Here is a 25308-nt window from a genome sequence, read left to right on the forward strand (position 1 = left end):
CTCCCATCTTTCCAGCTCAAGTATTCTCAATATATCTGTTCTGTGGCTTCCCTGAGACTTTCAACCCATCAACAAGTCTTCTTTCTTCTTTTTAAAGACCCTTTTGTCTTTACTTCCTTCCCTATCTAGCTTAGCACATACAGGTCTTCATTTCTTCCACCCTACAGATAATTTGCTGAGCTCTCTTGTCTCACTATCTTTTCATAGCACCCGCCTGGAAAGGCACTATCCTGTCAAAAACTGCCTGCCTGGCTTTTTTTTTCTATATCTGTACCTAGACAGCTGAGTACTGGGGGAGACAGGGGATCACATAATCAAGTAGCCTGCACTGCTATGAAATCATGGTGAACACCCTCAATGGGGCCTTTATCCTTGCCTGGAAATCTTCCTAATTACAATAGTCAACAAGCTCCCCTATCCTCCAAAAGACTATTTTCAGTCTTCTCCATGATTCTCAACTGTGTCCTCCTCTTTCACTCTCAGCATATGCCTCTGCCTTCAACTCAACTCCCTGTCACCAAATGTGAAAAAGGACTTGCATCTTCACCTGTGCTATCCCCCGTTATGATGGAAGATGAGCTCCTTCTTCTCCTATCTTAAACAGCCAGTTCCTACCTCTCCTGTGGATTCTATTAACTTTCTCCTTTTTCAGGTATTATGTACCACTGATTGTTGTCTTTTCTTTCTCTCCCTCTCTCTCTCTCATACCATATCTCTGTCCCCTCTCTGCTTGCTCACAGTTGTTGTAGTCTCTTCCATTTTAAAGAAAAAGCCCTTTTAGGTTAAAGGAGAATAAACTGATAATTTCCATAGATGTAGAAAAAAATAAAAACAGTTATTAAAATGCAAGACTCACTCATGATAAAAACTCTGAGCAAAAATCAAACTTAAAGGTGAAACATCAACATTCTCATTACAGTCAGCAACTATGCAACACTGTACTAAAGATTCTAATCAGTGCAATGAGACAAAGAAAAGAAAAGTGGTATAAGAACTGAAAAGAAAGAAAAAAGATTACATTTACTTGTAGAAAATATCATATCTACACAGAAAGTCCAAGGAGAACTAATGGTTTAATAAGATGGTTGGATACAAGATCAATATACAAAAATCAAGTAGTAACCAATTTGAAAATGTAATAAAAAAAGATCCCATTCACATGTAACAAAAAGTATAAGATGCCTAGGAATGAATCTAATAAAAAAATATACAACTCTTGTGCTCAAAATTATAAAACATTACTGAAAGACATAAAAGAAGACCTGAATAGATTAAAAGATATACCTGGGTTCATGGATAGAAAAAGTCAATGACGATTCTCCTTAATCTTTAAACTCAATATATTTCCGGGACTTCCCTGGTGGCGCAGTGGTTAAGAATCCGCCTGCCAATGCAGGGGACATGGATTTGAGCCCTGGTCCGGGAAGATCCCACATGCCGCAGAGCAACTAAGCACCGTGTGCCACAACTACTGAGCCTGTGCTCTAGAGCCCATGAGCCACAATTACTGAGCCCACGTGCTATAACTACTGAAGCCCACACGCCTAGAACCTGTGCTACGCAACAAGAGAAGCCACTGCAATGAGAAGCCTGCGCACTTCAACTAAGAGTAGTCCCTGCTCACCACAACTAGAGAAAGCCTGTGCACAGCAACGAAGACCCAACGCAGCCAAAAATAAATAAATAATAACTTAAAAAAAAAACCCAAAACAACTCAATATATTTCCAATCAAAATCCCAACTGGGATTTTCAGATAACTTGACTAGCAAATAAGTTTCATTCATATGAAGAATAAAAGGGAAAGACGCATAAGACAATTCTGAAGAGGGCCAAGATAGGAAATTTTTCCTATATTCTAATAGATAGGATATTATTATGAAGCTTTTCTAATTAAAAGAGTGTGGTTTTAGTGTAGAACTAGACAGACTAATGGAACATAACAGAGAACTCAGAAACAGACCTTCACACATATGGAAATTTGATAACAAATCTTATAACATCATTCAAATGCAAAATCCCTATTAATTAAATGTAAAAGACACATTTTAAAAGGCTTCAGTATATGAAAGTGACGGAAACTCTCTTTATGACCTTGAGGTAGAGATAGATTTCTTAAACAAAACATAAAAGCATAAACTATAAAAAAAAAACGTTATTATGCTAAAATTTTAAACTTTAATAGAAACACTATAAACAAACTAATAGAAGATAACTGAAACATGTATAATCAACAAATGATTAGTATCCAGAATACATAAAGAACTCCCAGTAATCAACTGGAAAAGGAAAAACGATCTTATACAAAAATGGGCAAGAAGGTAATTCAGAGGGGTAAAAGATAAACAAAAAGAGATGGTGACTACTCCCATGAAAATATGCTTAATCTCATTAATTTAAGAAATGAAATAAAATCTCAATAAGACATTATCTCACACTCATCAAATTGGCAAGGAAGGACTGACAAGGATGTGAAGAAACAGGAACTTGAAAACACTGGTGATGATAGGTTGATAAAACCATTTAAGAGAGCCATTCGACAATATCTGGTAATGGTGAAAAAAGTACAACTCTATTTGTAGGTATATAGAGAAACTTAATACACAAGTAAATACATAAAGACCACTCACTGTAACAGTTTATATTAGCAAAAATATAAACAACCTAATTGTCAACTCAATCAGAAAATAATAGATCATAGTATATTCATAATACAGAATAATATATAGCACTTAAAATAAATGAACTAGAGTAACATGTATCAACATGGATAAATCTCAGAAACACAATGTTAAATAAAAAACAGCAAGTTGTGGGACTTCCCTGGCAGTCTAGTGGTAAAGACTTCGAGCTTCCACTGCAGGGGTTGCGGGCTCAATCCTTTGTTGGGGAACTAAGATCCCGCATGCCGTATGGCGAAAAAAAAAAAAATTAATTAAAAAAACCCCAGTAAGTTGTGAGATTATATTCAGAAGGATACTTTACTTAAAAGAACTGGATGGTAGGCGCACAAGTGTTTGTTATGCTATTTTCTATTGTTTTCTGTATGTTTGAAACATTTCATATCTCAAAAAAAAATTTAAGAAAAGAAAAATAGTTCCTTGTCAACCTCCAGTTCTGTTCATCTGGCTCTCCTCTGACGTTACCAAATTTCTGATATGAGTTTTCTCTGCTATTCTATTTTCCCTCTTCTAACTTACTCCTCTGACACTACAATCTGGATTCTGAGGCAACCACTAAACACAAATGCCGTCCCCAAGGTCACCAATGATGTTCATGTTCTAAGTCCTACAGATACATTTCTGTCCTATCTTGATACCTCAGTGACTTCTTACAGTGCTACCAATTCCCCCAACCCTTCTAAGTGTGGTTCTCCTCTTGCCTCGAAGCCTATTTCTTCTCAGTCTCTTTTACCAATCGATACCTCTTCCTCTATGATCTCTTAACAATTTGTATTCCTTAGGGTTTGTCCTAGCACTTCCCTTATCACTCTTCACTTACTCTAAGAGATTCATCTAATCTTTCTTGTTTATCTAATTTTGTTTTACCTATATTATAAAGACTCTCAAATCTTTATCTCCAGCCTGGCCCTGCCTTCCAGATTAGTAAGCCAACTGTCAACTATACTACACTACTTGCTAACCCCAGTTCAGTGAATGCAAATAAACTCATTTTTTCCCTCTGACTCTAGTGCTAGGTTTTTTGATCAATTTCTCATTAAAAACAACAAAAATGCTGAATTAAAAAAAAAAGCCTAGGAGCAATGAAGAACTGATAGTACAGCAGGCTAAAACTGACAAAAAATGGATATCTATACAGATAGTTAACTATAAAAGTACCTTTTGGCTGGCAGTACATTTCTCAATCTTGATAAATCTAAACTTTTCATTTTGACAGTCTCATGGGACAGAGGGAAAACAAACCAAAGCCAAGGGTATACACAAGGTAGGGAAGGAATCTAACAGAAAACTTTTCACCTAATAAAATGGGACCTCAAAAGGATATATCCTAAGGAAAAAAAAAAAGGATATATCCTCAGGGTGCAAAAAATGAAAAGTTAACTAGTCCTCATAGGTTTTGTAGCTCGGGTTTGCATTGCCTGAGTAGTCCAGGGAATATCAACCCTTCAATCTGGAATGAGGTGATCCCAGACAAACTGCACCCCCAGGGCTTGGCAGAAACAAGCACATTTTCTCTGAAAGAAATTACTTTCATCCTAGGATTCCAATTCCTATAAGTAATTCTGCTAAGTACGACACAAAACATAGTCAAAGAAAACCATGTACACAGAAAATGTTGTACCATGTGTAAGAACCAGCAGAGCAAAGTACCAGACCCACGAAGACTTAAAATACTGCGATTATCAGACAGAGATCGTGAAGTAATTGTTTCTTATATTCAAAGAAATAAAAGATAAGTTGAAAATACATGCAGAGAAAACGAAGTTATAAAAAAATTACCTAGCAAATTTGCCAAAGAAACAAGCAGAACTTCTAGAAAAGAAAAATTTAAAACTCAATGGACACATTCAAAAGCTGATCAAATACAGGTGAAGAGAGAATCATTTAAATAGAAAACAGGTCAGAAGAAATAATCCAGAAGAAAGCCTGAAAAGATAAAAAGACAGAAAATGCAGACAAGAAAGTAAAATGATAAAGTGAGAATCTAATCATATGACAGAGAACTGAATCTGAGCTCAGAAAGATAGGAAAAAATGTGATGGAGCAGTATTTGAGGAGATATAGCTGAGATTTTCCAGAAATGATGTAAGATATCAATAGATTCTGGAAGTTTAACAAATATTAAGCAGGATAAATAAAAAGAAATCCATATTCAACACACCATAATGGAAGAAAGAAAGAATATAAAGTATCCATCCTCCTCAGGGAAGCCTCTCTCAACATCTAACAAAACAACAAAGAAAATGTATGTCCTCATTTCTCCCTTCAGTTGCATTCCTGAAAAGTTAACAAGTCCGTGAGAACAAAAGGAATCTTTCCAAATCAATCTCTTCATACTATACCTCCATCACTGTTCCCCTCCTCGGTAATAATGTCCAGTAGTCTCTCAAAAGCATTTTCAAAAGCAACAATTTTCTGGATTGCTCCATTGCTTCTTGTTAGTGCCTGTAGTAGTAAGACGCCCTATGGAGAAGAAGGATAATGTTTAGTGAAATACAACTTTTACAAGACATTTAAAAATTACTTTAAAAACCACTGAGTTTTAGAAGTGGCAGGAATTTCACAAGTCCAACTCCTTCACTTTATAGATAGGGCAAACAAGGACAGAGAAGGTGAGCAATTTATCTCCCTAAGCTATATAAATCTCGACAGACAGATACTTGACTGGAATTCATGTCTACCAATTCCTAAATCAGTTCTCTTTTCACCGTACAATATAAATATACAACAATTCTTGCATATTCACCAATTCATCTATCATTCATTACCTGGCTTTCACTGTGGTCTAAGAGAGTGGAACATGATTATATTTGTCTCAGTAATGCCTCTGTACATGCTTCACAATAGTAACAATAAAAAATTGTGAAATCAATAATATAAATCAATAAACATCACCACATTTTAGCAGGGAAAGTTCAGATATTCTTGTAATTATCTGGCCCAGAAATTCCCAAAACTTGATTCTAAGTTGATAGAAAAAAAGAAGAATGAGAATTCATGCTTCATGAACACCATGTCTAGTATGAGACAATTCTCAGTAGTCTTTGCTTCTGATTTTTAGTTTTCTCACTCCTGTTGAGCTAGATTTAGGTTATATATTTTGCAACCTCTTTATTATTCAAGAAATATTCACTGTTAACCATTTCTGCTTAATTCACTATCAAACAACAAGTATTTTATGAGCCTACAGGAGCCCAACAATACCATAATGGTCAAAGAGACAGAAAATATTTAATGAAAAAAACAGATATTTCTTAGAGGAAGAGGAAGAGCAACTAGGTAGTTCAAAAGTTCCAAAGAGTCAAATAAGCTGTTGGCTGTCAGTACTGGGCAAATAAGTATTCATATGGGCAAATAAGTATTCATATAAGACAAAAAATACCAACAGCCTTACTGGGCTTTTCCTACTCATTTCCCTTACTGTCCAGTCTCAACATTAAGATGAGAGAGAAAGCAAAAGTGGTTATTTTTACATGTCATATTCTCCTACTTAATGTTAACTTGAGTTTAACTGCTAACAAAGGGAGAAATAAATACAGTGGAAAGAACACTAAGGTTATGAGCTCGATACAGTGGGTTTTTTAAAGGTCTACTTACTAGTTGTGCAACTTGAAGCAAATTACATAAACTCTGTATGTAATTTATGTAATGTAAGTCTTAGTATACCCATGTGTAAAACAAGGATGGTATCTTTGTCATAGGGTTTCTTTTTTTTTTTTTCTCTTCTTTGCGGTACACGGGCCCCTCACTGCCGTGGCCTCTCCCGTTGCGGAGCACAGGCTCCGGACACACAGGCTCAGTGGCCATGTCTCACGGGCCCAGTCGCTCCGCGGCACGTGGGATCTTCCCGAACCGGGGCATGAACCCGTGTCCCCTGCATCGGCAGGCGCACTCTCAACCACTGCACCACCAGAGAAGCCCTGTCATAGGGTTTTTATGAGGACTAAAGGAGATAAAATAACTCCTACAGAACCTAAGTTCTCAATACATATCAGTTTCTTTTCCCTGACTATTAAGAGACATATTTCTCTAATCAAACACAACCACTAAAATGCTACTAGAAATGAAAGTATACTCATTGGTCATTGAAAGTAAGTGGGCACCAATTCCTTACTTTAAAAACTGGTAACCAAAGGGATTTAGCTATTTATCCTCCCTTTCATCTATGAATTATAATTCAGGGTAATAAAATATACTGGTTGATGAAGTAAAGTTCTTCTTTGAGGAAGATTACAGCTGAATAAATGTGAAAGAATGAGAGAATTATAGAAATCATCATTTTGAAACTCTTAACAAAATAACTGATTCAGGCAATGATCATTAATGAATGATCAGATGTAATGGATGAAGGGATCCATGGAGGGATCTGGCTGTCACCACCTGAATCAAACCCACTGATCACTACAAGTGAGACAGCCAGATATTACATTTCCTGAAGTGTTGCAAAATTAAGTACACTGCATCATCTAGGAAATATCAAAGCAAAGAGTGAACCAGAACCTAATCAAGACATTTAGAAAGTTAACAGACATTAACAATCAAATGTAATGAGAGAGCCTTGTCTGGAAACTGATTTGAAGAAACCAACTATAAAAGACATTTATGAGACAACTGGGAAACTTGAGTACAGAATAGTTACCTTATTTAATGAGAGCTAAGACAAAATTGTTATCTCATTAAATGTGATGGCATTGTAGTTATATAAGGAAATACACACACACGACATGTATACTGAAGTATGTAATAGTGAAATTATACAGATTGTTTGATTCCTTTTAAATACTCTAGTCAAAAATAAAGGAGAGTGGTGAGGGGAGGGGTGGATGAAGCAAGTATAATAAAATCTTGAAAATTAATGGGTTTAGGGGACGGGTTTGTCTGTATTCTCTCTACTTTCATGTGTGTTTATATTTCTCATAATAAAAAACTAAAAATTAAAGAATGGAATTATAGCCTATCATTTAGAAGTGAGCTGGTAGTTACTTCCTAGAGTTTTCTCAACCTTTCTTGCTAATTTTTAAGCCCTAAGTAACATAAATAAATATGATAGTTCACTGTATCTATGATAAATGACCAACTAATTATCTAAATCCAGATCAAAATCAATGTTTCAAATATAAAACAAACTGAGGTTAAAAATCTTTACCAACAGGCTCCCAGAGAGGTTCGTCAATGTTAATAACTGTCATTGAATGCAATGAGAAATATTAAAAAGAAGGAAATGAAAAGAGAATTTTAAAAGAAGGATAGGGCTTCCCTGGTGGCGCAGTGGTTGAGAGTCCGCCTGCCGATGCAGGGGACACGGGTTCGTGCTCCCGTCCGGGAAGATCCCACGTGCCGCGGAGCGGCTGGGCCCGTGAGCCATGGCCGCTGAGCCTGAGCGTCCGGAGCCTGTGCTCCGCAACGGGAGAGGCCACAACAGTGAGAGGCCCGCATACCACCAAAAAAAAAAAAAAAAAAGAAGGATAAAGAAAGAAAAAGATACAAAGGATGGGAGGGAAGCAGTGTATTATTCTGGGCAGTAACAGAGTGCCACTAGTAACTGCCACAGGTGCCAGTTAGTTTCCTCTGGTTGCTGGAGTCAACTGTGGTGTATTACACTGTGTTTTACAGCATAATGTTCGATAATAAGTCTCCACAAAGAATCTAAATGAATCTGTGAAGCCAAAGGAAAGATGGCTGTAAAACTCCAAAATCTAAACATCACAGCAAAAATATAACTTAATCGCTAATCGTAAAAGTAATGAAAGCCAACATAGAGAATCATTTTATCTGTCTCAAATAAAAACTGAGGAAAAAAGGTTAGGAAAAGAAAAAAAAAGAGTAGAGAGTTAAAGGAAAGAGAAGAGCAGAACACCAAATTCAGGTTTAAGATACATACTAATATTTTAGTCAAGAAAAGACACTCAAAATTCCTAATAGATAGGTACCCAATTCTCAAAAGAATATTAAAGAATAAAAACTGTCCTTTTCATGAGTTATACTACTGTATCATTTCACCACTTATATTACTGCATTGACGTATGTACTACAAAATTTTTAATGCAAAGCTAAAAAAAAAACTGTCTATGTGGATTAGAAGCCAAGAGCATTTCAGTTTTGTCTCTGCTTTGTCAGGAAACAGTTGTGAGACTAAAAGCAATCCAAATGGTATTTATTAGCACTTAAGATGAGAAAGGTACAGGGCCAGGTACCACAAACACAAAGAGGAATAAGACATCACTAACAAAGAACAAGTCACTTGGTTTCTGTGAGTCTTGGGCTTCTCAGTGTAAATATGGAGACTGAATTAGCTTGATAAGATCCCCTAGCTCTAAATTTTAATTTTAAAGATTTTTCCAATTGCTATCTAAAGTATTATGGTTTTGATCAAGTTGTAGATAACAACAGAAAAGAACGTTCAAGCAACAAAACAATATTCATCAATATAAAATACTCGAATGTATATGCAAATATTAAAATAAATCAGAATGAAAAATTAACTCCAAAGCAAATCACGCTCTATAGTTAAATAGAGATTACAAGGAAAATCCTTTGAAATATGTATTCAATCAACTAAGGGTGATGATTCCAAATGTTACACTTTGTTAAGTTTATGCAGTTCAATGTCTAGGGATATTTCCTCTGCTCTTTCTGGAGGCAGAATTTGGTGTCAGTACAACCTTTCAGAAAAGGATGGAAGAAATCCTAAACTTGTGTAAGGCATAAATTTGAATAGCAAAGTCATTTGTCTAAGCCAAAATACTGAATAGGTTGGAAACAAAGAAATAATGTGGCCTTGTATATAACTTCAAAAGGTCTAAACCATTACCCCAACTTTCCAAATCTAACTTCTACGACTCTGACTAAGGGTCAACAAAGATTTCATTTGCAAAAAGAGAAAAAAAAGCTGCATATTCTTAGACTTTTCTTCAAACTTGACTTACATCATTACGTATAACTTCCCTGGAATCCGCTAATAAGTCCATCAACCTTGAAACACCTAGAAACATATAACCATGTGAAAAACACTGGCAGATCAAAAACACAAATAGTGATTCAAATTATAAACAATTTATTAACACATTATTTCTGTCCCCCCCCTTTAGGAATGATCCTCAATTTTATTTTTTTGTTTGTTTTTGTTTTTTATGATCCTCACTTTTAAATCAAAATAATATAAGGAAGATGAATCACTTACCCATAGGACTGACTAAAATAATTTGCTGCACTTGAGGCCCTAGTTGTTTTAAAAGAGAAGTAAGAAGCTTCACACCAGGCCAGCGGACGTGGAAATCAAACTCCTACAACATAGGAATTTAAAATATTTAACATTTGTAATTCACATTTTCAAGCAAAACTTTTCAACTAGTAGAATGGTACCAAAAACTATAAACAAATAAAACAAGAGTTTGTCAAACTTTAAAAAATTAATTTAAGAAGTAAAAAGCAATAAAAAGAGTTAATATAAATTGATTAAACTGTTGTTGACTAGATATAACAGCACTTTGTAAAAATGGAAATAAGAAGCAGACAGTATTCTAAGAGACTACATAGTTCTTAAAACACACGTGAATCTCTTGTAATGATACAAAAAATTTCACTATCTTGAAAAGGTATATAGGGGCTTCCCTGGTGGTGCAGTGGTTAAGAATCCGCCTGCCAATGTAGGGGACACAGGTTCAAGCCCTGGTCCAGGAAGATCGCACATGCCGCGGAACAACTAAGCCCGTGCGCCACAACTACTGAGCCTACGCTCTAGAGCCCATGAGCCACAACTATGGAAGCCTGCGTGCCTAGAGCCCGTGCTCCGCAACAAGAAGCCTGTGCATTGCAACAAAGAGTAGCCCCCCGCTAGCCACAACTAGGCTTCCGCGTGCAGCAATGAAGACCCAACGCACCAATAAATAAACAAATAAATAAATAATTTTTTTTTAAAAAAAGGTATGTTGCTTCCTCAATAACACCCAAAAGGGCAACAAAAGAAGCTTATTAAGATGACAAAAATAGCAAGGTTCTTTACTTACCTCTAATAAAGATAACAGAAGAGTGACATTTTCTTGCTGCTTAATGAAAATTTCTGTAAACTGGCTTCCCAAATCCTCACTCTGTCTTGTGGAGTTTTCTTCTGTAATATTCAAAGATAAAGTATTTGAATATGATGCTTTGTTATTTTAAAGTATCTTTTTTGTTGAAAAAGCTAAGCAGAAATGATAATTTTCTTGGAACAGTGTGCCTGGAAGTGATATCACAATTATGCTAGAAAGACATATCCTTAAAATAACTTTCAAGGTCATTTAAATAAATTTTTATTCTTTAAATGTTTAAATATGATATTCAAAGAAAATATATTTAGATTTTCACATTTTCTCAAGGTCATTTTCAGTTAAACTTCTAATTAGAGTACAAGGGAATTTATTGGGGTGATGGAAATATTCTATCTCAAATGTGATAGTGCTTATGCTACTGTATACATTTGCCCAACACACAGGACTATACAACTCCAAAGAATAAATTTTAATGTATGTAAATTATACCTCAAAAGCTCCTCCCCCCCAAACATTACTGAACATATAGTCCTTGCTGACTGTGTTACTATGTTAAATAATTTAATTTTAAAATTAAACCAGTCATCTACAGATTTTTCAGTATCTTTTTCAAGCAAATCAACATATATATCTTATAGTTATTTGGCAATAAAACCAGAATTTGCATTTAAGTTTTCACTTATTCTTTAAAAGATTTTATATTTGTCCTTAACACTTAAAAGTCTTTAAGCTATTTGTTATTTCAATGTACTTTGTCAAAAAAATGTAAAGGATCACTAAAAACTGAAGCAACAATTGCCAAAGCAAATTATCATTTAAAATTTGCCTACTCTAGTAAATGCAATTTAGAGATGGCAAATACACTACTCCCCATCCCCTTACCCATTCCAGACACAGCTAAGCCTTTTCCACATATTGCTCCAGGCAGTGACTATAAACCAAAGGAGTTGGCAGTTAAGATCAAACATACTTATTATCTCTCAAATAGTTCTTTTTTAAATGTGAGATTTTAATATTAATATACTTTAGAAATGGAAAAAACCCAGCAGATGACAAGAAAAGCAAGACAATCCAATAGTGACAGTGATAATCTCATCTAATTATTTGTAGAGAAAAGAGAAAAAAGAAGAGACCAAAAGTAGAAAAGAAATATTTTAATATTCTGGGTTATTAATAAAACCTAATTTCTAGCATATTGATTAATATGCTAGGTTTATCCTTCAGAAACCCTAAGAAATATTTCTTTTATCATCTCTTGCATCAGTAAAAGAATTCAGTTTCTGAACCTTAAAACTACATTACTTAAACAAAAAATACTTTACTTTTAAAAGGACTAGTCTGGCTGTGCTAAGATGTCAGGGAAAGAGGGAAATAATAAGGAGAGTGATTAGGAGGCAATAATCAAGGTAAGTGGTGAAAGTGACTTAGACACTGGTCATAATTCTTATGAAAATAGAAGGAACAGCATATTCCTTACAGGGTTATGAAAAAAAGGAAAGGTGGTTCTAAGGTTTCAGCCTAAAGAAGTGGAAGGATGACACTGCCACTTACTAAGATTGGAAACACTGGAAGAAGCAAGTTGAGAGTATAGAGAGAATCATAGGTTTAGTTTTGGATGTGTTAAGTTTGAGACATAAAAATTTGAGTGGAGATATCAATCAAGTAAGCAGCTGGATAAACACAAGCATAGCTGTCAGTGGATAAGTTTGGGTTGGACATATACATTAGAATGATAAACATAAAAATGATAATTAAAGTCACAAGACTGGATGATACAGGGCATCTACAAAAAACTTATAGCTAACATCAAACTTAATGGTAAAAAATTGAATGCTTTCCACTTAAGATGAGGAAAGAGGCAAGGATATCTACTTTCACCAATTCTAATCAACATTGTACTGGAGATCTTAGTGCCATAGGGTAGGAAAAAGAATAAAAGGCATACAGACTGGAACGGAAGGAGTAAAACTGTATTTACAGATGACATGTCTGTCTATGTAGAAAATCCTATGGAATCTATAAAAAACTTACTAGAGTGAATTTAGCAAAGTTAAGTGGAATAAAAGGTCAATATACAAAATTAATTGCGTTTCTATATACTGGTGATGAACAATTAGAAATTCAAATTTAAAAAACAGCACCAATTAAAACAGCATCAAAAAGTATTAAAGACTTAGGGGTAAATCTGATAAAAGATGTATAAGACCTATTTACTTTGAAAACTCCAAAATGGTGCTGAGAGAAATTAAAGAAGACTTAAATAATATATATACTGTTCTTGTATTAGAAGGCACAGTATTGTTAAAATGTCAGTTTGCCCCAAATCAATCTGTAGATTTAACAGAATCCCAATCAAAATCTCAGTAAGTTTTTTCTGTAGAAATTGACAAATTGATTCTAAAATTGATATGCGAGTGTAAAGGACCAAAAAGAGCCAAAATAATTTTGAAAAAGAACAAAGTTGGAGGACTTACACTACATAATTTCAAGATATAAAGGTGGGGTAACCAACACATGTCATGTAGGCAAAACGACAGACATAGAAACCAACAGAATAGGAAGTCCAGAAATAGACCCATTGGCTCACAGACCTAATCATGAGAGTTAAAACTATGAAACTTTTAAAAGAAAACACAGGAGAAAATCTTAGTGATTTTAGGTTTGGCAAAGGTTTCATAAATAGGAAACAAAAGGTCCAAATCATATAAGAAAAAAATTGATAAACTGGAGTTAATCAAAATTAAAAATTTTGCTCTTCAAAAGACAATGTTAGGAAAATAAAAAGGCAAGTCACAGACTGGGAGAAAGTATTTGTGAAATATACATCACAAGAACTTATATCTAGAATATATACAGAACTCTTACAACTCAAGTATAAGAAGACAATCCAGTAAAAAATGAACAAAAGATTTGAATAAGCACTTCACCAAAGAATAAAAAGGGGCTTCCCTGGTGGCGCAGTGGTTGAGAGTCCGCCTGCCGATGCAGGGGACATGGGTTCGTGCCCCGGTCTGGGAAGATCCCACATGCCGTGGAGCGACTGGGCCCGTGAGCCATGGCCGCTGAGCCTGCACGTCCGGAGCCTGTGCTCCGCAACAGGGAGAGGCCACAACGGTGAGAGGCCCGCGTACCACAAAAAAAAAAAAAAAAAAAAAAAAAAAAAAAAAAAAAAAAAAAAAAAATTGTTCAATATAATCATTCATTATGAAAATACAAATTAAAACTACCATGAGATACTATTTCACACTTACTAGAACAGCTAAAATTTAAAAAGACAGACCATATCAAGTATTGGAGAGGATGTGGAAGAACTAGAATTCCCATAAACCACCAGTGGGAATGTAAAATGGTACAACTACTTTGAAAAACAGTTTGGCAGTTTCTTATAAAGTTAAATATATACCTACTATCACTTAGCCATTCTATTCCTAGGTATTTACTCAAGAGAAATGAAAATACATGTCCACAAAAAGACTTGTACATAGTATGAAGCTTCAAATGTAACAGCTAAAAACTTGGAAACAAGCCAAATGCCCACCAACAGGGGAATGGATTAACAAATTGTTATATATTCACACAACAAAATATCAATACTACTCAGCAATAAAAAGGACTAACCTATTGATATACACCATGAATGAAACTCAGAATCATTATGCTGGGTGAAAGAAGCCAGACGAAAAAAACCAAAAAGAGAGTATATACTGTATGATCTCATTTACATAAAATTCTAGAAAAATGCAAAGTAATCTACAGTAATCACAGATCTATGATTGAATGGGGCTAGAAGGAGGAGGAATGGATTACAAACAAGTACAAGGAAACTTGGATATGTTCATTATTTTGGTGGTGGTGGTGATGGTTTCATGGGTTTATACATGTCAAAACTCATGAAATTGTATATTTGTACATTTATTATATTTCAATTACAATTCAATAAAGCTGTGTGTGGGGAAAAGAAATCCAATTGGAGATATCAAGTAAGTATTTGAATATACAATTATGGACATCAGTGGAGAGGTCTGGGTTGGACACATATATTTGAGAGGCAAGCATACAGACTATATTTGAAGTCACAAGCCTAGACGAGATCACCAAAGGAAAGAATAGAGAAGGAAAGAAATCCGTGCCCTGGGATGTGCCGATGTTAAGAGGCTGGGGAGACGAAAGAAAACAGCAAAGGAGACAAAGAAGAAGTAGCGCCGTGAGACAGAAAGAAAATCAGGGGACAGTGGAGACTGAGAAATGAGTGAAAAAGTGTTTCAAAGAGAAAGGAGCAATTAACTGTCAAGTACTATCTCTGAACTTAACATGAAAGAGAAATGAGAAAAGAGAAATTGATAACACAGGCAAAAGTAATTGGTTTATGAACAGAATGGCTAGGGTGTGGAGTAGTCAAATACTTTCTTGAGAGGCAATACAGTAAAAAGGAGGAAGCTCACAAAGGTTTTTGAGTCAGACCAATTAAGCCCATATTCATCCATTTAGTCACATTACTTTGGGCAAATAGCCCAGATATATCAAGCTTCAGTTTCCTTAACTGTAAAATGGGAACAATTTTCTTTTACACAGGGTTTTCTTTGAGGATTCAAAATAAGTATTGATAAAACATGTAGCACAGTACTTGGTGAATAATAAGTGCTCAACTAACAACAGCAACATCATCATCTCTAAAGCAGGATTTCTCAACCTCGGCACTATTGACAATGACATCGTTGTGAGAGGCTCCCTATGCATTTTAGGATGTTTAGCAGCATCCCTGGCCTTTACCCACAAGATACCAGTTGCACTCCCTTACGTATCCTCAAGTTGTGACAACCAAAAATATTTCCAGACGTTAACAAATGTCCTCTAGGTGGCAGGAGGGGCCAAACTGCCCTTAAGAACCACAGTCCTAAGATTTATTATATGCTATACATCTACATGTATTATCAAGTTTTGTTTCTTTTGGCTGCGCCACACGGCTTGTGGGATCTTAGTTCCCCGACCAGGGATCAAACCTGGGCCCTCGGCAGTAAAAGTGCAGAGTCCTAACCACTGGACCACCAGGGAATTCCCTCAAGTTTTAAAATTATACAGAACATAACAATCTTCTTTTGATAATTCAAAAAAATTTTGAGATTCTTGTAAGGTTACTATTAATGAGTATTATCACCAAGATGCAAAAGATGTTTAAAAAAACGTATGTCCCATGATATTCCCAGAAACATGCTTGTCTGTAAGCAAATCCTGTTACTGATATTTTACCTTATATCTCTTTCTCATAAAAGTTGCATGCAATCTCCCAAAATAAGTAATTACTTGAGTTTATGGTTGTTTGGATGCCAAATAAAAATAAATTTCCTGCATTTTTAACATTAGTAAACTATTAATTTTTGCCCTTCAAGTTTAATTTTTTAGAATAATGGTGGCTTCAGAAGAATTGTTTAGGGAAGCAGTCATTATGTCCACTGAAATATTTCCATTATTTCAGGAAAAACAGACAGAGGGGGGCATGAAGGGATGAAAAAAGTACACTTGAAAGCTATCTACATGTTACTGCACAATTATTATGTCAAGGGTATTAAGTTAAGGTGGCAAAGGCTTGATGCTACAAAGGTCTAACATTAATCAGAAGGAAGTCTAATACTCAAACATAACTAGCATGGACTCAAGGGATGATATCTATCATTGATCTGCTTAAAAGATTTCCTGTTGTTCCATTGGGAGCAGATAAAATCCTGTGCCCTAATTATTCAAACACCTCTGAACGTAAAATTTTGCATGGTACATTGTGGTTTTCAATGCTCAAAGTTGAATTTACCATGGAGTTGGAAAAAAACTCAGACTGGGTAAGTAGCAAGAGTGCACACCCTTCCATTTTACTTGCAAGGTGACATGATAATGGAAAGGGAGATGACAAAGAAATTGGAAAAGATATGGAAATTTGGGAGCTAATAAAATCTCCTGAAAATCTCCCTCTTTGGAATCAGCTATGAATAAGAGCCCTGATTCCCATGGTATGGTAAATGCCCTGTATCCAATAAAACTTCACAAGATTCGCTGGGCTAATGAGCCTATCTTGTTTTTACCTACCCTGGAACCCTAACAAACAATGGCTCTGTGGCGGATGGTAGCAAGAACAAATACCTAGCCAAATTCTAATGAAATTCTATAGCTAAAAAAGCAGATAAAGAATACTACAAAAAGTGGCCCACACATGTGAAGAAAATAGCTCTCCAAATACATGAGAAATCTATGTTGAAAAGGCAAGTAACTTAACTGTCTCCACCTTAGAACTGTTTCCCTCTAGAAACTACTATCACAGCAATGCAATGACCTAATTGCGATGCTTTGTAGGGCTATTTTGCATTTGCATATTTTCATATTTATTGCATGAAACAACACTTGGGTATATAATTAATAAAATGCTTTTGAAATATAATTTATTTTACAGTGGTTTTGATTTGAGTGGTGTGAATACAGTAGAGAATATAAACTCAACTACAGGGGCAAGACAGTAATGTATGTAAATGAAGCAGGCCAGGTATAAGACTACAGAAAGGATGGAGAGTACATGCCCGATCTAAGGAAAGCAGCAGTTACTCAGCTCCAGCTGACTCTGCTGTAGGAGAATGCAGGCCCAGGTGTCATTGGTCTTCAGATTTTTTAAAAAGATAAGTTTAAAATCTAAACACTGATGCAAAACCTCCAAATTTTTAATATTAGGAACTTATTTATTATTTAAAATACTAAGTGGCCAATCTTGCTTATAAAACAGATAATGCCCTTGGGCCCAAAGATTGTGACTTCTAGAGAAGAGCTCAAAATAAAATTCATTGACATTTGGGGGAATATTCAAAGACTTGTAAGTTAATCTTAAAAGGAAGGGAGGAAGGGCTTCCCTGGTGGTGCAGTGGTTAAGAATCCGCCTGCCAATGCAGAGGACACGGGTTTGAGCCCTGGACTCGGGAAGATCCCACATGCCACGGAGCAACTAGGCCCGTGCACCACAACTACTGAGCCTGCGCTCTACAGCCCGTGCTCTGCAACAAGAGAAGCCACCGCAATGAGAAGCCCGCACACAGCAACAAAGACCCAATGCAGCCAAAAAGAAAGAAAGAAAGAAAGGGAGGAAAACCATATACAGACTTGATGGATTCTTCCCATGAAATATTTTAAAAATGCTGAAATATTTTTATGTGGATAAATACAAACAATTAAGCTGTGGGTTTAAGCCTTGGTTAGTATTTCTCGAAATGCAGGATTGTGTGGCATGTTAACAGGTATCTCATTAAAGGAAGTGCAGGTGTACAAATGTATTTGGAATAAACAAAATTGAACAGGTTTCTTTACTGCAGGATTCTCAGTATTTACTATACTAATGTAAATTTTGTGAAGTTTCAGAGCGGGATATACTATGTTACATTTATTTAATTATAGACACCTTTTAATACAGAGAACTCTAGGTCTTTTGTGCTATACTTTAAGGAACATAGGTTTAACCCAAGAAAAAGCTTAATTCAATGTATGCATTGAGCACATGCTAATAACTTAGCAGGAAGTAGACTTAATACTGTACATTCAATTTATTCTGTAGCTATACTGTATAAAATACTATAGCTCAGCAGTATATAATAAAGATCTATGTTTTGAATTGAACTAGTAAAATTTGATCCAGTTCCAGGAATCTACAGCTCCTTCTGGTTTAATATTGTCAACTAAAAAAGTGTTAGTGAGGGCTTCCCTGGTGGTGCAGTGGTTGAGAGTCCGCCTGATGATGCAGGGGACACGGGTTCGTGCCCCGGTCCAGGAAGATCACGCATGCCACGGAGCGGCTGGGCCCGTGAGCCATGGCCGCTGAGCCTGCGTGTCCGGAGCCCGTGCTCCACAACGGGAGAGGCCGTGACAATAAGAGGCCCGCGTACCGCAAAAAAAAAAAAGATTGCTTTTTAAAAAGTCCTTATATACCTCTGGAAACATTTCAGGCCTATTTATGTAACTGGCTTTTAAATAAATATTTGTATATACATTTATTCTTCTTATGTATTTACAGTTGTATTTTTTCCAGTGGTATAAACAATATTAAAAAACATTCTGGGGCTTCCCTGGTGGCGCAGTGGTTGAGGGTCCACCTGCCGATGCAGGGGACACGGGTTCGTGCCCCAGTCCGGGAAGATTCCACATGCCGCGGAGCAGCTGGGCCCGTGAGCCATGGCTGCTGAGCCTGCGCATCCGGAGCCTGTGCTCCACAACGGGAGAGGCTACAACAGTGAGAGGCCCGTGTACCACAAAACAAAAAACAAAAAACAAAAAACAAACAAAAAAACATTCTGGACCTTCTCTTTGGAACTCCACTCCATATCAAGTTCATAACCCATATTATGGAGGACAAAACTGCTTTATAGAAAGAGATATTCTAATAAAAGTAGTCCTATCTCAGAGTGAGGGAATATCAAGTAACCTTCTTTTACACTGTGGTCCGTTAGTTAAACAAGTAAACCTATATTTTTTTAACATTTGTTTGCATCGTATAAACTAGTTATATAAATTACAAGATTTAATAAAGAATCTAGTCAGAAAAATGGCCATAATTTGTTAAATCAGAAATCTATGGAATACAAAAAAAGTATCAAAAAATCCTGTTACCCTACTTACTAGACAGTACTATGTAAGTTACGTGATCACTGGGTTTTCATTTTCTCATCTTTTTTAGAAAAGACAAAAATGTCACCTACCTCACAGGTTGCTATGAGGATCAAATAAGATAATTGACATAAAAGCACTGTAAAATTTAAAGCTCTATACAAATATGATGAAATAATAATAGAAACAACAACTACTGATCTGTACTACTCAACAAGGAAGTAGCATTGTCACAAGAGTCAAGGCATAATGCTCAATATTATCTGCTTTCAAACAAGGGGTTCAAATTTCACAAAAAGTAATGCTATACAGCTTAATAAGTTAGTTTCTTTGTTAGTTTCTTGTTAGGTATAGGCAATTTTGTTATGTACCATTTTAAACCTACTTTAGAAAAGGATTTTTTCTTCCTCATTTTATTTTTTTTTTTTTTTTTTTTTTTGGTGTATGTGGGCCTCTCGCTGTTGTGGCCTCTCCCATTGCGGAGCACAGGCTCCGGACGCGCAGGCTCAGCGGCCATGACTCACGGGCCCAGCCACTCTGCGGCATGTGGGATCTTCCCGGACCGGGGCACGAACCCGTGTCCCCTGCATCGGCAGGCGGACTCTCAACCACTGCGCCACCAGGGAAGCCCTCTTCCTCATTTTAAAAAGTTACGGATCTCACGAAAAATGGTAAAACAAAATAAAATGTGGTTACTTAAATTATGAGGAAAAGAAGTATAATGTTAAAAGTAAATGGAACTTGAAAAGGACCACCAGAAAAAAAGAAAGACAGTATTGGTGAGTTTTATAAATTAATATAAAAAATGTCAGTAACCAGACATTATTGTGCATGCATTATTTTAAAGGGACAATATCAACATACAAGTATTCTCTGAACTGGAATACCTTCCAGTTCTTATTGAATATAGGTAAAATTTATATGTATACATATATATGTATACATTTTCAAATATTATTTTTATTTTTAAATAAACTGCCTCAAAATTTTTTCCCCAGGAAGTATATAAAAAGTAATTCGAATAGATTGTCCTACCAGAGAAAAAGCTTAATTTTGTTAAAATATGCACTAGAATATTGTCTGTGCTCTGGACAATAGATTTAGTAGCCATAGAAACAATAAATAGTAATATAAGATTATCAAATATTCCTCTTTAATGAAGAAATTCGTATATAGTGAAACAAATCTCAAGACTTTTTGTACCAGCCAGAAGAAACTCACTTGACAGTGTCCTTTTATATTATCAGAAATTATGCCTAAAAGCATCATGCATATTAAATGCAATCTTTTACCTTCAACATCATCTGAAAAGGTAGACAGAAATAAATAAAAAGTGGGTGATAAAAAAAATTTCTTATGTAATAGTATTCACAATAAAATAAATAAGAGCTTAAAAACATCAAATAAACAATATAATCTCTTGAAAGAAGAGACTCATACTCATTTTACTCAAATCTGAGATATCCTAATAGAGATACAGCATATGCTATAAATGTAGGATTATGAGACATATTTATCAATAAATTGAAGGGTTATTAAAATATCCTCAAGGTAAAGAACTCTAAAATGAAGTTCATTATGGCAGCTAAGAATTATCTTTTGATGAAGCAGTAAAGAGAGAGTATCAATAACAGAACTGAAGGCCATATTTCTCAATATCTAGATTTTTAAAAATTGACTCTTTCAGGCTATTACCCTAACTTCATATTTTAATCTTTCCTAGAAGAAATGATTCTACTACTGTTTCTCCAAAGAATCGTTTATCCTGTTTCATCCAAAGAATCATTTTTAGGTGTTGAATTAAAAATAAGGAGCCCAAATACATTAAGAGAAGCAAAAAGTCAGACTTTAAACATTATTAGATTGCAAATTTATAATAAAGGAAAACTACCTAATTGATGCTATATAGTTTTTTAAAACACAAAAATTATCACTACAAACTAGAAAAGAGCTAAAATTTCCATCTGAAACAACTAAGAAGAGTCTTTTTCTTTAATGTTTTCTAACAAGTGTATTGTATCTAATTTTCTCATCTGAGAAATGACTAGGAGAAATAAGTATCTTTATCTTCAAAGTGTGTTCTTGCATGTACTGTATTTAAGTATTGTCATATGACTGACAGCCTCTTTTTCCATGGGAACCAAATTATGTTTACTAAAGATTTTTTACTAAAGAAATTAATAAAGTTAAATTGTCAGCTAGATATCACAGAGAAATAAAAATTTAAGAAAAAGGATATTCAAGTCTAAGAAATTGTGACTATTCAGCACAACCTACTTTCAAATGTTCCTACTACTGGTATTTTGTGAAGTTAATATCTACATATATTTCTATTCTACTTTTATTTCAATAAAATATTTGCAAACTCAATATTATCTACATTTCCTTATGCCTTGTCTACTCAGATTTTGGAAGACCCTATAACTTCCGTCTAAATTAGACTTATAAAATGCATGAATATCGCCCTTCTGATTGTCTAGAAAAATGAAAGCCCCACTGTGTCCTACTACAACAGCCAACGTGATATGAGGAAAGCACTCTTCAACAGCAGTGTAAAATGTTACTCAGTGCATGTTTTTACAATAAATGGAACAAAATGTATAGACTTCCAGTCAAGTATTTCACATGCTGGGAGTTCCCTGGTGGGCCTAGTGGTCAGGATTCCAGGCTTTCACGGCTGTGGCCTGGGTTCAGTCCCAGGTCTGGGAACTGAGATCCTGGAAGCCGCGTGGCGTGACCAAAACAAAACAAAACAAAACCTTCTAAATTTAAAAAATTGTTGCTTTTTATAAGTTAATATAAGTCTTATGTGAAAAGTTTAAGCATATATCAGGAAAAACCCTCTAACTTCATACTGCTCACCAGGTAACATATAAATAAAATAGTTTGATTTTTAATCAATAGCCAAAAATGATTATTTAATCTAGAGAATACTAATATTCACTCTGCTCAACTAAAATCAATACAGAGAGAGGGAAAAATATTTTTTAAAAAAGAAGAATCTAATTCCATCTCCAAATCACATACAAAGCAATCATCTTAAAGATATTTTTCTGGAACTAAGCTAATGTCTTCCCTTTACTGATGAAAAACAAAAAACAAAAAAAGAAGAAAAAAAGAAGAAAAAAAAGAAAAAAATCCTTATAAATAAATTTATAAAATAAACTCAACCTAAAACCAGAAAAATTGGCACAATCCAGTTGATTTTATGTACAGAGAACACAATAAAAGAAACTTACCTACTTCTTCTTCTTCATCATTAGATATTATATTATATAGTGTGTCCAAAGCATAACCTATTATTTCAGAATCCGAACTGGAAGAAAGAAATTATTATACTTATAAACTGCTAGTTAGAGTATAGCTGTTATGACCATTTTATACTCTTATTTAACAAGACTGTAGGAAATATTAATCCCATTTCTGAAAACCTACACTAAGAAAATATCAGAGTGCAAACTGTAAAGATGTATAAAGGCTTACTTTTACTTATAATAGTGAAAAATTAGAAGCAACCTGAATGTCCAATAATTTTTTTAAAAAGTGTGGTAAATCCATACCTATAGCAGCAATTATAAAATGTATTTTTAAAGAATGTTTAATGACATGGTAATTAAAACACCCTTGATTTAGTGCCAGTAGGAAAAAACTGAATATTAACAATTAATGTGCAGAATGATCCAATCTAGCAAAAAATACATATATACATTCATGTGTCTATATATATTTTAAGAAAACCTTATAAATAAATTTGTAAAATAAACCCAACTTTAAAACCAGCAAAATTAGTACAAGTCAGGTAATTTTATAAGTCTGTGCGTATGTTTACATATATGCTTTATAATATATATATAATCTTTATATAATACATATAATGTTTATATAAACATAACAGTGTTATCTCTAGTTGGACCTCTAGAATTTGTTTCCCTGATTTATATCTTATTTTCTAAAAAAAAAAAAAAGCTTATGGTAAACATGTACTATTTATAATATCAGGAAGTGTAAGATTTTTTTCTTTTTTTCTTTTCTCTTTTGTTTCAGGAAGTATAAGATTTTTTAGTTGTTGATAAACAGACAAATTTTGAAAGCATGATGGAGGATGATGGCATTTAGAGTGAAAAGCAAGAGTGAGATACAGGTCAGAAAGATTCAGTGAATATGAAGAAGTGACTAGGAGTGAAAGCAAAGATGAGGGACAAAAGGGGTCACAACCAGAGGACATAAATCTCAAATAAAGTGGGTCTTTTAAATTATTATTATTTATCATTCTTGTTTTTGAGAAATTTTGAGGGACATCTTTTAAGAGACTATTGAGAAAGTAGGAACAGAAGGGAACTTCCTGAAAATGAAAATCCAACAACTAACATATGTAATGGTGAAAGACTAAATGCTTTACCCCTAAGATGAGGAACAAGATAACGATGTCTCCTCCAGCCACTTCTATCCAACATTGAACTTGAGGTTCTAGCTCGAGCAATTAGGCAAGAAAAGGAAATAAAAGGCATACAGATTGGAAAGGAAGAACTAAAACTACACCTATTCCCATATGACATGATCTTGTACACAGAAAATCCTAAGGAATCCACTAAAAACCTATTAGAACTAGTAAACAAATTCAGCAAAATTGAAGGACATATGCTCAATATAAAAAAAAATCAGTTGTATTTCTGTATACTAGCAATGAACAATCAAAATAAAATTAAAAGAACAATTCCATTTAAATAACATAAAAGGGATTTAAATACTTTGGAATAAATTTTACTAAAGCACAAGACTGAAAACTACAAAACACTGTTGAAAGAAATTACCTAAAACTCAAATAAATGAAAAGATAATCCGTGTTCATGAAGAGGAAGATGTAATGCTGTTAACATGGTAATATACCCCAACTTGATTTATAGATTCACACAATCCCTATAAAAATCTCAGCTGCCAGCTGATCATAAAATCTGTATGGGAATTCCACGTATCCAGAACAGCCAAAATAATCTTCAAAAAGAAAAACAAAGTTGAAGGACTCACATTCTGCTTTCAAAACTTACCGCAAAATTATAGTAATCAAGACTGTGGCACTGGCATAAGAATAGACATAGAGATCAACAGAATAGAGAGTCTAAAAGTAAAGTCTAACATTTATATTTCAATTGATTTTTGGCAAGGATGCAAAGACCATTCAATGAGGAAAGAACAGTCTCTTGAACAAATGGTGTTAGGACAACTAGATATTTTCCACATGCAAAAAAATGAAGCTGGACCCCTACTTCACACTATATACAAAAATTAACTCAAAATGGGATATAAGATCTAAATGTAAGAGCAAAGCTATAAAACTCTTAGAAGAAAACACAGGTACAAATATTCAAAGCACTGGATTAGGCAATGTTTTCTTAGATTTGACACCAAAAGCATAAGCAAGAAAAGATAAAACAGATAAATTGCATTTTGTCAAAATTAAAAACTTTTGTCCTTCAAAGGACACTATCAAGAAAATGTCCTTTGGGACTTCCCTGGTGGTGCAGTGGTTAAGAATCCACCTGCCAATGCAGGGGACACGGGTCCGAGCCCTGGTCCAGGAAGATCCCACATGCAGCAGAGCAACTAAGCCTGTGCACAACTACTGAAGCCTGCGCGCCTAGAGCCCATGCTCCAAAACAAAGAGAAGCCACCGCAGTGAGAAGCCCGTGCACCGTAATGAAGAGCAGCCCCCGCTCGCCACAACTAAAGCCTTCGTGCAGCAACGAAGACCCATCGTAGCCAAAAATAAATACAATAAATACAATAAATAAATTAAAAGAAAAAAAAGTGTCCTTTGACGACCCAAAGAATGGGAGAAAAAATATTTGCAATTCATGTCTGTTAAGGGACTTGTATCCAGAATATATACATACAATTGAATAATAAAAAGACAAGTAACCAGGGCTTCCCTGGTGGCGCAGTGGTTGAGAGTCCGCCTGCCGATGCAGGGGATACGGGT

At 34.9% G+C, this 25308-nt stretch overlaps 1 protein-coding gene across 8 annotated transcripts in view; it reads right to left on the bottom strand.

Moving 5' to 3' along the window:
- The window catches only part of USO1 (USO1 vesicle transport factor), a gene marked incomplete at its 5' end in the record, with an annotated part of 90737 nt that overhangs the window by 33811 nt on the left and 31618 nt on the right, over window positions 1-25308 (bottom strand). For 4 of the 8 annotated variants that reach the window (XM_079713992.1, XM_079713991.1, XM_079713987.1 and 1 more), the window contains 5 exons: window positions 5022-5142; window positions 9606-9661; window positions 9860-9962; window positions 10686-10786; window positions 22571-22647. In XM_079713992.1, coding sequence (XP_079570118.1) covers window positions 5022-5142; window positions 9606-9661; window positions 9860-9962; window positions 10686-10786; window positions 22571-22647 — 458 coding nt within the window. Of the gene's footprint in view, window positions 1-5021; window positions 5143-9605; window positions 9662-9859; window positions 9963-10685; window positions 10823-20623; window positions 20636-22570; window positions 22648-25308 lie in introns of all 8 variants that reach the window. The other 4 variants (XM_079713990.1, XM_079713989.1, XM_079713988.1 and 1 more) reach the window with 3 other exon arrangements.

This window comes from Hyperoodon ampullatus, assembly GCF_949752795.1.
Source record: "Hyperoodon ampullatus genome assembly, chromosome: 1".
Classification (NCBI taxonomy): domain Eukaryota; kingdom Metazoa; phylum Chordata; class Mammalia; order Artiodactyla; family Ziphiidae; genus Hyperoodon; species Hyperoodon ampullatus.